Source organism: Halichondria panicea, chromosome 13 (assembly GCF_963675165.1).
Source record: "Halichondria panicea chromosome 13, odHalPani1.1, whole genome shotgun sequence".
Classification (NCBI taxonomy): domain Eukaryota; kingdom Metazoa; phylum Porifera; class Demospongiae; order Suberitida; family Halichondriidae; genus Halichondria; species Halichondria panicea.
The window spans coordinates 4295180-4310660 of NC_087389.1; the positions used below are offsets into that span (position 1 = coordinate 4295180).

Genomic DNA, 15481 nt, shown 5'->3' on the forward strand with positions numbered 1-15481 from the left:
AGCTTGTTTATTTGCTATTACCCGAATTGTTTTTGTTGTCAGTTCATCTTTAACTGCTAAAACAAGCTGTGAATTGTGTTAATGGTTTACTTAGATTCATAACATTCGTTTCACACTGGCCTGTAGAGTTTTCACAGCTACATCTACCATCTCACCAGTTAGATAACGCAGCTTGGCATGATAGATATCTTCGAATTCTCCTTTGTTTAAAAATTACAATAGTACAGTGGCTTATCTGAGTCATTACTATTCGCAATAAGCTCCCATTACAACTCATGTAGTGGTTTTGATGATCCTGTGCAAATTAACATTTTAACATACATTGTGTATTGTATAGAACTGGGGAGGATGGAACCACTGTTTATTATTCAGACTGCTTTGTTTACTGCATATATACCATGCCTATATGCTCTCGCTGCTAAGGTGATGCACCTCCATGGGCGGGACTAGGGAGTGAAGGGACCTCCGACCTATTGTCATGAATAATATTGTGAAAGCTTTGGAGTTCAATTTTACTTATATCAAGTGTGTTAAACTTACATTTTTCCATCACTCTCACAGCTGCCTTGTGTAGGTGAAGATGACTTGACTCTCATTTTTCTCAGTAGATCTATCACTGTACAGACCAGGCAGCATTAGAGTATTTGTGCTGTTGGCTCATCTTGGATTGTAACTTCAGCAGAACTTGGTCTACTGGCAGCAAACTCATTTTGGCTGGTGATGTTTACATAATTATACAACTACTAACCTTATAATAATATCACCTAGATCTATGTGGTTTGCTGCATGCATGTGAACATTTAACTTTTGATATAACATTAGCCACATTTAATATAGGCCTGGTTTCTGTCTCGGGAAAATGTCCGCTTTGATGGTGTGAGTGGTGCCACGGCAATGTTATACCTACTATCAATGTCATCATACAGTTTATTCCGATATATATGTTGAACTTGTACGACATGCAAAATATTGTTTTGTTACTACATCATCATAGACCTAACTCTGATGCAAGCAATTCTAAGGAATCTTGCTCCATGCAGTAACAAGCATATGGATAGAACCTTGCACTTGAGGCTTTGCGCTTGGCACTTTGTATAATAGATTTGATATTGTGTAGATTTGTCTGTTATAGTACAGTGGGGCGGGGCGACTTAAAGTGCTTTGATATTTCGTGGAGGAGGGAAGCAGCCTGCCTTGAAATTGCTACCCTTTCTGCTTTCTGCGCTTTATATTACACGCTCGAGGCAAATCTGTTTCAGACCGCAAAAGTGGTAGGGGTACAGGTCTAGTTTCTTTGGTTCAACAGTCTCGTGATAATTAAGCACAATTAATTAATGTGACAATGTTTGAAATCTAGAAGGCTGAGATGGATTGATGAATCCTCCCAGAGCAGTGACGGTGTTCTTGCAAAATTTCATTATTCTATATACTATACACATAGTAGCTTATGAACCACAAATCTTGTAGCATAATTTGATTCTTTTTCTTCCCATGGCATATATATATTAAGTGAAGAGGTTTGTTCTATACAAACACCAATTTGACACACACTTTAATGGCTCAGAATTTCAGAAACTTTCTTGGGTGGTGGTCTACACTCTTACGTTATCTATAGGCGCATGCAGCTTTACCATTCCAATCATTAATTGTGTATTGTATAGAACTGGGGAGGATCTATTTCTTCAAAGTAAGCAACTCATATGCTCCACTTAATTCACTTCTTGCACACAGTTTGTTCGGAGGGTGGCTGTTTGGATCGTTGTAATTTGGTCGCAGGAGAGGACTTGGAAATTGATGGCTAGGAACATAAGGAGACATGTGTCCAAAAGAGAATGTATCGAGGCTGGTGTCGTATATGGCTGGGGTACCAATGGCTTCGAGTGGCATGTACACAAGTTATGCCTGGAGTTTGGCTGAGACTTCTCGAAAGAGCTTCTGTGTCGATGATGCAAGAGTTGCCAAGATTTGCTTGCTTTTTGAGGAGAATGTTTTGTGCAGTGAGGTCACGATGTATGATTGGTGGCCGAGTGCAAAAAGACAACCTTTTGCAACATCATTCAGGCGTAAAACAATGAAACGTTCTTTGCCGGAATTGTCTCCAAGAAATCGTCAAGAATTTTGTCCATTATGAGAACAGGACTTAAGTTATCGTCAAAAATAAAAACCATAAAAGTTATGTGTAGGCGTAAAACAATGAAACGTTCTTTGCCGGAATTGTCTCCAAGAAATCGTCAAGACTTTTGTCCATTACGAGAACAGGACTTAAGTTATCGTCAAAAATAAAAACCATAAAAGTTATGTGTAGGCGTAAAACAATGAAACGTTCTTTGCCGGAATTGTCTCCAAGAAATCGTCAAGACTTTTGTCCATTACGAGAACAGGACTGAAGTTATCGTCAAAAAGAAAAACCATAAAAGTTATATGTTTGGTTGATGCATGTGTGACATTAGCTCACACTCAGCGATGAATTGGTCAACGATATGTTGGACACCTTTATTTAGCGGGTCAAGAAACGTCTCATGTATCTTCTTCCCTGCACAAGCTGCTCCGTAAAGCTGGAGCTCAACAACTGCCTTCCAATATTGGACCTGTATCAAGTACCCCTTACAATATCATTACACATTCAATCATCTAGATTCATGCAGCATAGTTATACTCTTACTTTTACATGTGATTATGGTGTCACACAAAAGTACACCTAATGCAGGAAAGTTTGGTCTACTAAGCTATACTGTTAAATTTAACGGGTTGCTGCAATTGAGGGAACTCTTTGATCAGCTGCAGACGACTGCGTACACTGCTGTCCATCTCGCTATACTCACTCTAAAAAAATGCTGTATGCATGGAAGAAAACTGCTCACTATAGCGATATAATACTGCTCTTCATGCATCCTAAAACTGTAACACTCACATTAGCGGTTATCGTAGTTTAGTTACATAATGTTACTATAACCACACGTTGTCACAAAATAATATCACACTCACTATCTATATAGCTATACTAAAATGCATGAATTTTGTGTGCTAGCAAAGTAGCAAGCTGACTAAAGGTTGGTCTATCCATGGGCTTTTCTTTCCAGCAGGATTGCATTATTGTTTCAATTTCTTCCGGGCAGTGTGTGGGGATTTTCAATCCAGCCCCATGCGAAATTTTGATAACCACTTGAACGTTATCGTACTCTTCGAATGGTACGCAGTGTGGATTGAAAATTTCCCAGGCGACTATGCCATAGCTCCAGACATCTGAAGCGAATGAGAATTTCTTTTCACCTAAACTCTCTGGTGCCATCCAACGAATTGGACATTTTCCACTACTTCTGTCGATATAGTAATTCATGTCATCTGGGAGTTGACGGAGTAGACCAAAGTCAGATACTTTGCAATTCTCACCACCAGAGGCCATTAGTATATTTCTAGCGGCCAGATCCTGCATTTACATTTACCATAATTATCGTGCCTTTCTACAATGATTAGCATTGTCCGTGCACTTTTACTTATTACTTATCCCATGTCGATCTTTCTACTATTCAATTAGAATTGTGCATAATATTATTATACTTACCCTGTGAATCAAACCTCTCTCTGAAAGAAAAGCCATGCCCATTGCTATGTCTAGCATGTACTTGACAAGCCAATTTAAAGGTTTTGAAGTTTTCTGTGTGCATGCATGTGGTTTACTGACTTAACTTGTCTTTATAATTATACTTGTAACTCACACATAAGAATTGCTTCAAATTTCCTGATGGCAAGTATTCCATCACAATTTGATCCACTGCATGCAAATATTCATACTTACAATCATACCCGACAATGCATAAAATGAACGAAGATTAATAATCATGAAGATCGAGCTGCTACCTGTCCAGTACTTAATTAACTGATTCTGTATGTGCATAATAATTATACCTCCTTCAACGAGACCGTAGACTTTGACAATATTAGGATGCTTTAGACGTGGATCAGCAGAAATAGCCATTTCCCTCTCAAAGTTTCTCCTCTCAGTAGCATCTTTACAAATCTGTAGAGTCTTCACAGCTACATCCACCTCCTCACCCGTTAAATTTAACAGCTTAGCATGGAAAATATTCCCAAACTCGCCTGCATGATATCAATATTATAGTTTTTGCTGTATACTTTTTAGGGTAGTCAGAAATAGATCTACATGCAATTATGAAATAGCCACTAACGACGGGATGTTATAATTATACCTTACCTTTAGTGATAAACTTTTGATCAAAAAGACGATCCTTTGGGATGTGGAGTGATACGAGTAGATCTTTTAATGGCCTTGACGTTCCTATATAATACACATTACTTGCGATCGATGCTAGTCTGTTATTAAATCAGTTACCTTGCTTTGGAGTCCTTGGTCTGTGCTGAGCAGTAACTGATTCTGGATATGGGGCTGGAGGCTTCAAGCTATAATAATTCCATAGTACATTATAAGCCAAGTTAATTGAATAGATGCATGTAGAAAGTGAATACCGTACCTTGATCCATAAGATCTAACTGGGGATAGTTGTACTTTTGCTCCCTCAATGTTTAACACTAAAATTAATACTATAATGATCCATGATTTAGTATTGATTGAAAACTATACTTTTATGGTGCTCAGGGCTGTACTGCTGTGTAGGAGATACAGCTCTACCAGGTGAACATGTGGGTTTCTTTCTATAGGTCTGTGGCTTGGGAAGAAAAGGTGCTCTAAATTGTCCTTCATCAACGATCCTCTTTTGTTTGGGTGAAATGATAATATCATCATAGTCATCTGATTCGTCAGCTTTTGACGAGCCATCCAACAAATCCGTAACACAATAAAGTGATGCTGGTTCTTGTAATACTGGGATGTCATGAGCTCTTAGTAATTCTGTTCTTGAAACGTAAGACTGGTTTGCCTCCAAGTTAAATCCACTGTATGCTACAGTATTAGCTGGAGAAGATGGTACATACAGAGAATACGTTGGTTGCTTTTGTCTTTGTTTTCGGTGAGGAGATTTTCTCAAAAAATCACCAACTGGTGTGGTATCAGATCTATGTCTCATATTTTCTTGTTGAGGCTGCGTAACATCTTTAGAGGACACTTTTTTTTTAGCTACAAGCTTTGGATCGAAGTCATATTGATATTCATAAGCAAGATCATTTTTTGAGGTCTGAGGTGACGGTATGTCATCACTCAGTGACTCAGTGGCATCACGTAAGACCTTGATCCAACAGTCTCTCTCTTCCTGTTAAAAAAACTATAAGTTATTACTATAATTAAAAATAATTACCTCTGTCTCTGCTCTAAGATGCCATTCTTGTTCTTCACCTTTATGCTGAAAGTGTACTGTAAATCGGGTTGGCTCATCGTACAAAGGTAGGACAGTGCGGACATTTTCAAGTTTCAATTCTTTGCATCGTCTATCCTATAATAATAATTGTACAGACAGCCAAAATGAATTATCTGTGAACTCAGATTACAGGTCTTACGTTTAGCTTGCTGTAGTACTTCAATCTTTTGTTGTCAAGCTGGAAAATATATGTTTTTCTAGAATTTCTTCGCCCTTGTGCAACTTGCATTTCCATCATATAGCGATTACCATTCTGCATGATTAAATTCACAAAATAATTGCTATATCATGCATAATTATATTAAATTATACCTTAATGTTTGTCATATGGGTGTTCGTAGCTGTGGTAGATCTACTGAATGTTTCGTCCATGCCTGATGAATTCGAAACAGAGCATGCTTGCAGCTTTTCCATCGTTCTATCACACTCTTCTGCTTGTTTTTTATGTCCATCCAGCAGTTCAGATATTACTACAGCTGTTGGTCTCTGCTTTGGAAAGTTGTCTAGACATGACTTTACAAGCTCGACAACCTGGGTTGGGATTTGGGTGTGGAGGTCTTTAAAATATTCACTTCGGCGTTCTACTTCAGTTCTCGGTGTAAGTTTGTTTGAAGCACGGCTTTTAGGATCGCTGTAGTTTGCTCCTAGAAGAGAGCTTGGAAATCGATGGCAAAAAACGAACAGTGCAGTATGGCCAAAAGAGAAAATATCCAAACTGATATCATATGCTACTGGGCTTTCCATTGCCTCTGGTGGCATGTACACAAGTGTACCTGGAGCTAGACTGAGTTTTCTAGATAAGGTTTCTTTTTCAATCATTCGGGAGTTGCCAAGATCTGCAATGCATGCTTTCTTCATAGTTGTAAGAAGGATATTCTTTGCAGTAAGATCACGATGAGCAATAGGTGGCTGGTGGGAATGCAAGAAAACAAGTCCTTTTGCTACATCGTGAAGAATAGACAAGCGAATTGAGAACATGACATCTTTCGCTTCCGTGTTTTCGAGAAAGTCGTCAAGACTTCTGTCAAGTCGCTCCATAACCAAAACAGGCCTGGAGCTATCGTCAATAAAAGCAAGGCCATAAAAATGAACAATATTGGGATGGCGCATCTTGGACAGTAGGTCGCATTCTGTCACAAATTTGTCAATGACTTGTTTAACACCTTCGTTTCTTGGATGTAAGAATGTTTCGTGGATCTTTTTTCCAGCACAGATTGCCCCCCCATGAAGCTGAACTTCTATCACAGATCCAAACGATCCACGTCCGAGCTGTCTTCCTTTAGAGATCACCCCTTTCAAAATGAATTGCTGCATTTGAGGCAACTCTTTGATCAATTGCAAAGGACTGCGTACACAGCTATCCATCTCGATTGTCTAGGTTTATCTTTAAAGCAAATTGCAATAAAATGTTATGCATGAACAAATTCAAAAACTGTTCACAATAGCTACACTGCATGTCATGCATTCATTCTGAAACTATAACACTCACAGCAGCGGATATCATAGATTTTTTAAACAAGTTGCCAATTTATAATGACAGCTTTCTTTTACTGTAAACAAAGCAGTGTGTTAGTTGATTTAATTCTTGTGCTTTTTTTTCGTTTCATAACACTCACAGCAGCGGATATCATAGATTTTTTAAACAAGTTGCCAATTTATAATGACAGCTTAATTTCTTTTACTGTAAACAAAGCAGTGTGTTAGTTGATTTAATTCTTGTGCTTTTTGTTTCGATTCATAACACTCACAGCAGCGGATATCATAGATTTTTTAAACAAGTTGCCAATTTATAATGACAGCTTAATTTCTTTTACTGTAAACAAAGCAGTGTGTTAGTTGATTTAATTCTTGTGGTTTTTGTTTCGATTCATGCAATGATTATGTGGCGATTGTTGTGCAGTCTCATAATTAACTATAAGTAGCTCCATGCAAGGTTTTGACCAATTATATGCTACAATGTATCATGCATTCTTTTTTATGCTCATGTTCTGCCTATAATTATTATTTTGGCATACCTCGATCTATCGTTCTATGTCACTAAACAAAATGATTATGAATTGTACTAGATCTACAATTATAAGTTTGTATCATAGAGTCTAGTCGACTCAAAAAGAACGTTTTTGTCATTCAGACTAGACAAATCGTTCTAATGCAGCCCACGATGGCTGGAATGGAGTGTAAGGCCCAATTTAAGGCATCTATGGTGAGCCCTAACCATGCACATCTCTAAATATTCATCCTATAATTATTATTAATTATAGGCCTATTATTCTGGTGTGGGCCAATACTAGAACCTATAATACCCAAGATTTTAAGTGTAGCAATGAGTTACTGTAACTAAACAAACAATATTTTTATCGTTTTAACTGTGCATGCATGTGGAGATAAAAGTGTCTAAGTTAACTAATTATAGACAACAGTTATAAATTAAGTTTGACAGCTAGAGCTAAATTAAACCAATCGTAAAGTTCATTTCGGTTAGAGCTTTCACCAGGAGCAAAAAACTTGGCCTCTTAGCTGGTTCTTTCCTCCAACAGGACTTCATCAACCTGGCTATATCCTCAGGGCAGTTGCTGGGGATTATAGGTGTGAGCGTACTAGAGACTTTGGCGGCCACTTGAATGTTGCTGTATTCCTCAAAAGGAACAGCGTGTGGATTGAAGATCTCCCATGCGAAGATGCCGTAGCTCCACACGTCAGAAGCATAGGAGAATTTCTTGTCAGTTAAACTTTCAGGAGCCATCCAACGAACAGGACACTTGGCATACGTTGTCTGTACATAGTACTCCTCATCGTCTGGTAGTCTACGAAGAAGGCCAAAGTCTGACACCTTGCAGATCTCACCAGGAGTTCCCATCAAAACATTTCGAGCAGCCAAATCCTATAATTAGATGTAATAATTATAATTATGGTCTACATGTACAGTTTACCCTGTGTACTAGTCCTTTCTCTGAGAGGAAAAGCATTCCCAATGCAACATCCAGCATGTACTTGACCAGCTTCCTCACTGGTCGAGTGTTTTTCTGTGTTTGGTAAAAGGAATGGAAGCAATTAAAAGCAGCATAATAGCATAATGGTATCTTGAACAATTTTGAAGTATTGTTGAAGTACACTAACCATTAGAAATGTCTTCAAGTCTCCAAGAGGCATGTATTCCATCACGATCCAATTCTCTGCAGGTATGATTTACCATAAGCACTTTCTGACTATCAGAGTCTCTTACCTATTTTTACAATTCCATAAACGCGTACAATATTTGGGTGCTTCATGCTAGGATCGGCAGAAGCGGCCATCTCCATCTCAAAGTTTTTGCTCTCTTTCTCATCCTCACACCTTTTAAGGCTCTTCACTGCCACGTCTATCATTTCTCCCGTCAAGTTCTGGAGCTTGCCACAGAAAACATCTCCAAACTCACCTGCATGATAAAAGTAAATTAATTATTATAACCCTCAGATTGGCAAATATTTATTGCTACACACCTTCTGCAATGAAGTCCATGTTGTAAAGGTGATTCCGAGGGATATACAATGCTTTCAGGTCTTGAAACTTTGACACCTCAACATCCGGAGTTGTAGTTGTTTCTGAAAGTGATTAAGTCGATCATGAGTTTAGTTTATAATGCAATCGTCTTACTTGCTCTTGCCCAATTTGGTCTGCGATGTGCTCCTTGACTTCCGATGACATCATAGGCACACTCCTCATCAGGTACCAGCCTGTTGAAAAAAACAATCAAGCATAGTATAATACGGACTGGCAGTCTGGGTGTGCATTTTTTAACACGCATGTAACTATACTTCACTATTATACACTCACATGGAGACAGCACTCCCTTTGGACGCTGATTGACTCAGTATTGACTCTGTACAGAAAGCAAATTTATACCATTGATATACAGATTTTACCAGCATTAGATCTAGCTATACCTATTAAATTAATCTCATGCATCTACCCTAAAACTAAACTCACGGATGGTATTCCTTTTGGTGTCTCCCGTACTGGGAGAAGGTGTGTATGGCAGGCCAAGAACACTCGGTTTTCCTTGCTTCTGTTTCGATTTCTTCAGTGTACTTGGCTTTGGGGGAGGCAAAGGCTTCACTGGTACAGCCGGTTCATCGTAATCGTCGACAATGCTCTCATAGAAATCGTTAGAATCGGCGTGGGCATACACATTACCCTTTTTTCTTGGTGCTTTAACAACAACTGTGTCGTCATAAAGATCTGCCAACTCTGGTTGAGCTCTCCTGCGAGGAGATACTGGAATTGGAACCCCATACTGACCATTATCAGCCACTCGCTGCAGGAGATCGACCAATAGGGTGAGTTGATCGGGAGTGAAGTCGCTCAAATCAGTCGAGCCAGGTCTGCTTCGTAGCTTGCTGGTAGTATTGATCTCTTCATACTGATCCTCGGCTGTAGGCTCATTGATACGAGGTTTGAATTGTGAATACTCAGTCCGTGGAGGCTGTGGAATATCGTAGACTGGACCTTGAGGCTCAACTGGTGCGTCTCGAGTTTGAAGACCTTGATACTCATCTCTTTTCTCCTTCCAGGCTTTTTTCTGGGACCTCACTGAAGCCATATCCACATAGTCGTATGCATCTGGTGGCTGAGGAGGAGTGTCAGGAGGTGGTTCAGAATGAAGACCTGCACCATCACAGAGAGCTTGTACCCAGCAGTCCCTCTCCTCCTGTGATTGTATAGGTGATGGATTGTGATAGCTATAATCATAACACATCACGAGAAAACGTGACAGGATGACACATTTAAGGCGTCAATGTTATTTTCTAAACTAAAAGAAAATTGCACTTAGTAACTATACAACTGTTATTTCCTTTTTGTTGGAATTATCAAAACTTAATAGCAAGTGTAAAGCAGACCTCTGTCGCAGCTCTGAGATAGTATTCCCCCTTTTGCTCAGTGCTGACAGTAAAATGGAATTTCGGCTTCCCACGCACTGCTGCTACTTGAGTAACTTGCTCCAGCTTCAAAACTTGGTGTTTCTTGTCCTACATAGTATAGTACACCATGGAGTGAAGACATGTAAGTAAGTAACCAACAACCAACTTACATTCAGTTTGGTGTAATACTTAAGAAATTGCCCATTAACCAGTTCGAACATGAAATTTTTCCAAACAATGGTCTTCCGTCTAAATCCACCATGTGCAATTTTCATCTCCAACAAGAATGGATTCCCTCCCTGTAAAATGTTAATTTTATGCTACAGTACAAATAAATAAACTAGAGCACCGAAGTACTATATTGATGAATCCTGGTATGGATGAATGGCATTGCTGCAGTTTTTCAGAAGAGTTAATTGCGGCCTGGGATCGAGGCTAGTGGTTGTAGCGCACATGCGTAATTTATGGGACTCTTGGTGTGATACATATTATTATACCTACAACCTCCCAAATTGTAAGCTATAAACAGAATTAACTATAAGCTAACATTCAACTTACTGTTACTCTTGTCATCAGGTTACTAGCCTTCCTCTGTGCCACAGTACTAGGTTGGTGTGGTGCATCCATTTCGTCAGACATTTGGAAGCCTCTCATCTTCTCCATCACTTTCTTGTACTCCACGCTCTCTTCCAAAAGATTCTCCAAAACTTCTGCCATTTCGTTTGAGCTCGGTCTGTCTTGAGGATTGTTGTCAAGGCATGCCTTCACGATGTCAACAAGATGAGATGGAATTAGCTCATTTGCTTCAAGCGTCTCAAAGTAAAGGCTTCTACGCTCCACCTCAGTTCGTGCTAGCAACTTTCCATTGCCGTCTGGGTACGTAGCAGGGAGGAGGTGTGTTGGGAAGACATGAGTTAACACAAAGAGGGCGACATGTCCAAAAGAGAACATGTCCAGACTTGCACCGTACTTTGGTTTAAACTCGAGAGCCTCGGGTGGCATGTAAAGCAGAGTACCAGGAGTTTGACTGAGAGTCCTGGTAATTTTTTCGGTGTCGATGATGCGAGAGTTGCCAAGATCTGCGATCCTTGCTTGCTTGGTTGTAGTGAGGAGAATGTTTCGTGCAGTGAGGTCACGATGTATGATGGGTGGTTGATAGGAGTGCAAAAAGACGAGCCCTTTGCCGACATCGTAGAGAATTGAGACTCGAATCGAAAATGGGAGATCTTTCATTTGTGATCTCTCCAAGTAATCTTCCAGACTCCTGTCAAGCTGCTCCATGACAAGGATCGGGGTGGAGCTATCATCAAGGAAAGCTAGGCCATAGAAGTTGACAATATTTGGATGGCGCATCTTGGACATGAGCTCACATTCCGCCACAAATTTTTCAATCATTTTTTGTACTCCTTCATTTTGAGGGCTTATCAAAGCATCATGTATCCTTTTCCCCGCACAAAAAGCTCCTCCTATCATCCTCATCTCTATGACAGATCCGAATGCACCATGGCCGAGATGTTTACCAGTTGATACAACTCCTTTCAAGATGTAAGGCTGCAGTCTTTGGATGTCCTTGGACTGTTGCATGTAGCGGCTACCAGCATCGGCCATCTTTATATTAAACAAATTTTTGAACAATTTCGAGAGACTAAATGTGTTCCTTAATCATCCTTTGGCGAATTTTATAGCTTATTTCTTGTGTTTAGTTTTCATTGACACTTCAATTCGTCGATCACCCTTGATCTGTTTGCATACTTGTATATGTAAACTTTCATTTTGGTTTCACACAAAACCTGTGAACCTAAAAACAGTGGTCGCCTTGAGCTGACTAATACTACATGAAGTAGTGATCATGTTGAAACACATTTGCCAGGTGTTGGGGCTTAGCAATACATAGATTTCACATACGCTCAGAGTTGACCACACTACACAGGTTTCACTGTACCTTAAACTTGTGAACTTGTATACACGGCATTGTGTATGCATGGGGTATAGATCTACAATGCATAAATATTCTCTTAAGGCAACAATATTGATCTAGCAGATGTAATGCCATGAATATTCGACCACCATACACAGGTTTCCCTGCATGTACATGTATACCCTAAACTTGCATACGTTGTATGGGATATAGAGTCTAGGGCAACTGCCATGATGATATTTAAACTCGACTACAATACTGCACAGATCACTCTACCCTAAAGTAGGGTATATTGCATATGCATCACTAAATCTTTATTCCACAATCACAGGGTTCAGACTCGCTCCATTCAGAGGTTGACGACACTCGAAACTATACCAGAGACTTTAGATATATACCTTACGGTGACATATTTTCACAGGTAGATTTGTTTGCGTTTTTACAGTTTTGTATATACATTTTGCTGGTATAATTGTTTGCGAATGTCGATCTGGATACATTAAACAAGAGGGCGGCCAATTATTTGCGAATACTAATTTTTGCGATTTTACTCCATTCGCAGAAATAGCAGAAATTAATACACGCGAAAATATGTCACCTTAAGGTAGACATGCACACTATAACAAGCTGCATGTGTACTGATCCTGATGACCAGGATATAGATTTAGTATTAGATAATCTACTAGAGGATATGACATAGACTTGCTTCAACTTTCTTTGGAATGCACCACTTCCTCATTGTAGGTCTACTCATTTAATTTTCCAATACTCTCTCTTGCATCCAGATCAGAGAAACTGATCCATATGGCAACTTATTCTCCTCGTCCCAAAAAAGATCATGACACGGTCACCTTCTGGCAGCTTTTTGAACAAGCAGCAAAATGAAGATATGGACAGAACATTCGCGTTCTCAAAACTGCGTCTTATGAGACGAAAGTGAACAATATTGACCTTCAACTGAGCGTTGTTGCTATGGAGAAAAAACCTAGCGAAAGAAAACGCACCATCGTAGATATACAAACATGAAAGAGTACGTAAATCATGGAAAAGTAGCTCAGGATGAAAGCGTTGTTCGGATCAACAAAAAGTCATTCAAAACTGAAGGAGATCGTTACACCTTCTCCTCGACAAAAGGAGTTAATTTTGGGGTTGGAAGCAATCTTGGAGCACAGGTGATGGGTGCGGCTGTAGCTGGAGGGAGCATCGGAATAAGTGGGCATTATGACAAGAGCAAGTCTACGACTGAAGGAACAGAGAAGTCCAGCACAAAAGGCTATGAGTACAGCTACAATCAAGAGGAGAAGATAGTCGTGCCGCCAAGGACACGTGTTACAGCCACAATCACCACCTACCGCATGAAGTACGAAATAAAATACACCATGAAGCTAAGCGTAGACAGGAATGCTTTTCTTCAAATGATCTACAAGACCCCCTGTCAGCATCTGTGTTTCGGGGTGTTCAGAAGCAGTGGTTACGTGAACATTCGTGATATGTTCAGCACCTTGCCTAATTACAATTCAGATGATGAAGATGACACGGCAAGTTTCACACAGGATGGCATACTGTCTTGGGTCGGGGAGGGATGCAGTGTGGAAAAAATTGAAGAACCTCTATAGCTATTTTTTAGAATTTTTATAGCACAGACTGCTCTTTTAATTGGTCTGTCATACGAACATTAGCAAGATAATTTACTTTTGTAGTTTGTGTAAACAAGATTATTTCTCTGTGATGTCAGTGTTTTAGTTTGCTATGTAGACTAGATCTAAAAACAAATTTCTAGTTAATCTGTTTGCTGTTTCTGAACTTTCATTTTTGTCTCTATAATGTGTGCATTAGCTATACAAAGACGTGTATGTAGCAAATTTATTGATATTTTTCTATATATAGTTGTCGCACTTGGGGAGACTAACTAACAATGTGGTGATCTACTAACACAATCATCTTCAGTTGATGATATCATGCAGTTATTACTTGTTGAGTTTGGGGCTAGAGCTACTAATTAGCTGGCTGCATAACAATATTTTAGAGGGTCACTATAATGCACAATACACAGAAGGTTACTCTCAATAGTACACATATAGTATATGGGGTATATTATACAATGCACATTATCTTGGGGTAACAATTGTGTTTACCAAGGCATGTGCCGGATTCACAATAATTCCTGCAAGTATATACCCTAAACTACAACTCGATTGTATCCATTGTACTAGTATAATAATGCATATTCTATTCAGATACAATGGATGGCATATGTTCTACCTATAGACAAATAGAAGGAGAGTGACACACATGTGTTTACCAGTGGACCTTTCAAGATTGTTGTAAGGCTGCAGTCGTTGGAATTTGCATTTATAGCGGCTACCATGCAGTACTTAAGTATCAACCTCATGCTTCCACTTAACTCTACACGTGTTAAGCCACAATCACACTTACCGCATGAAGTACGTATGAAATAGCGCAGACAGGAATGCAAATGGTTTACAAGACAGTATCTGTGTTTCAGGGCAGAAGCAGTGGATATATACGTAACATTCGTCACATGTTTACATAGTCATGCAGGTTAACTAATGTGCCTCTAGTTATAATATATATAGCTATATATATATAGTATACCTCTTAGTCTATATAGCTATTCTGTAACAAACGTACTGCATGCATGTCCTTTCACTGTTATTTGTCATAGGAACAGTGCATGCATGCAATCATGACTTTTGGGGCTGTATATATGCATGGCTGTATAACATATTTTAGAGGATCACCATCCATGCACAATAATATACACTGAATGCAGGTTTCACTGCATGCATGCAGAACCAAGACAACCAATAAGCCATAATTACTAGTCAACCAGCCAATAATAATTATAACTAATAGCTTGCTGTATTGTATATAGAGTATAGAGTGATGACCACACTCACTGTGGTCTGATGCACATGTTTCACATGTATACTGTAGTAGATCTATAGTATACACCCTATAAACTCTAAACTCTAAACCTTATTGTAATGCATATATACTATTCATGCAGATAATGTACCAGGATAGCAAAAGCATGTGACTCATAACTGCAAGTATATGAAGTGCAAAACGCCATCATTTCCCCTATGCATGCACTTCTATAGAAGAAGCCCACCTGAGATTAGAATCATGTCAGCCAAGTTCAGTACATTGTTTTGTGCCTTTTACTTGCTTCTCTGCATTAGTGTACAGCTCATTAATGCTACAGAAAAAGCACCAACTGAAGCGGGTAAGACCACTGTTCATGCATGCATGCATGCATGCACATGCACTGTATATCAATACCTTTTCAGGAACAATTCCAGGACAGTGTG

General features: G+C 39.3%; 2 protein-coding genes across 2 annotated transcripts; both read right to left on the reverse strand.

Annotated features, from left to right (window-relative positions):
- Window positions 1-2882: 2882 nt before the first annotated feature.
- Window positions 2883-6802, reverse strand: LOC135346506 (TRAF2 and NCK-interacting protein kinase-like). Its single transcript, XM_064544135.1, has 11 exons — window positions 5643-6802; window positions 5470-5583; window positions 5271-5405; window positions 4601-5225; window positions 4491-4548; window positions 4352-4419; window positions 4214-4297; window positions 3907-4098; window positions 3717-3772; window positions 3563-3655; window positions 2883-3427 (listed from the first exon to the last, which is right to left on the reverse strand). Exons 1-11 carry the CDS (start codon window positions 6693-6695, stop codon window positions 3002-3004), a joined length of 2904 nt encoding a protein of 967 aa, XP_064400205.1. The 5' UTR covers window positions 6696-6802; the 3' UTR covers window positions 2883-3001.
- An 860-nt stretch (window positions 6803-7662) lies between these two features.
- LOC135346507 (tyrosine kinase receptor Cad96Ca-like) lies at window positions 7663-12302 on the reverse strand. Its single transcript, XM_064544137.1, has 11 exons — window positions 10787-12302; window positions 10399-10527; window positions 10208-10336; window positions 9297-10017; window positions 9144-9189; window positions 8964-9043; window positions 8810-8911; window positions 8554-8745; window positions 8448-8503; window positions 8261-8353; window positions 7663-8211 (listed from the first exon to the last, which is right to left on the reverse strand). Exons 1-11 carry the CDS (start codon window positions 11834-11836, stop codon window positions 7777-7779), a joined length of 3033 nt encoding a protein of 1010 aa, XP_064400207.1. The 5' UTR covers window positions 11837-12302; the 3' UTR covers window positions 7663-7776.
- Window positions 12303-15481: the final 3179 nt, after the last annotated feature.

Coding starts and splice junctions, on each gene's coding strand:
- LOC135346506 (XM_064544135.1), bottom strand. CDS start 6,695: ATGGATAGCTGTGTACGCAGTCCTTTGCAATTGATCAAAGAGTTGCCT. Junction 5,406..5,469: donor AGTACTACAGCAAGCTAAAC/GTAAGACCTGTA, acceptor TTATTATTATAG/GATAGACGATGCAAAGAATT. Junction 4,099..4,213: donor TCAAAAGTTTATCACTAAAG/GTAAGGTATAAT, acceptor GATATCATGCAG/GCGAGTTTGGGAATATTTTC.
- LOC135346507 (XM_064544137.1), bottom strand. CDS start 11,836: ATGGCCGATGCTGGTAGCCGCTACATGCAACAGTCCAAGGACATCCAA. Junction 8,504..8,553: donor TTATGGAATTGTAAAAATAG/GTAAGAGACTCT, acceptor TCATACCTGCAG/AGAATTGGATCGTGATGGAA. Junction 8,354..8,447: donor ACTTGAAGACATTTCTAATG/GTTAGTGTACTT, acceptor TACCAAACACAG/AAAAACACTCGACCAGTGAG.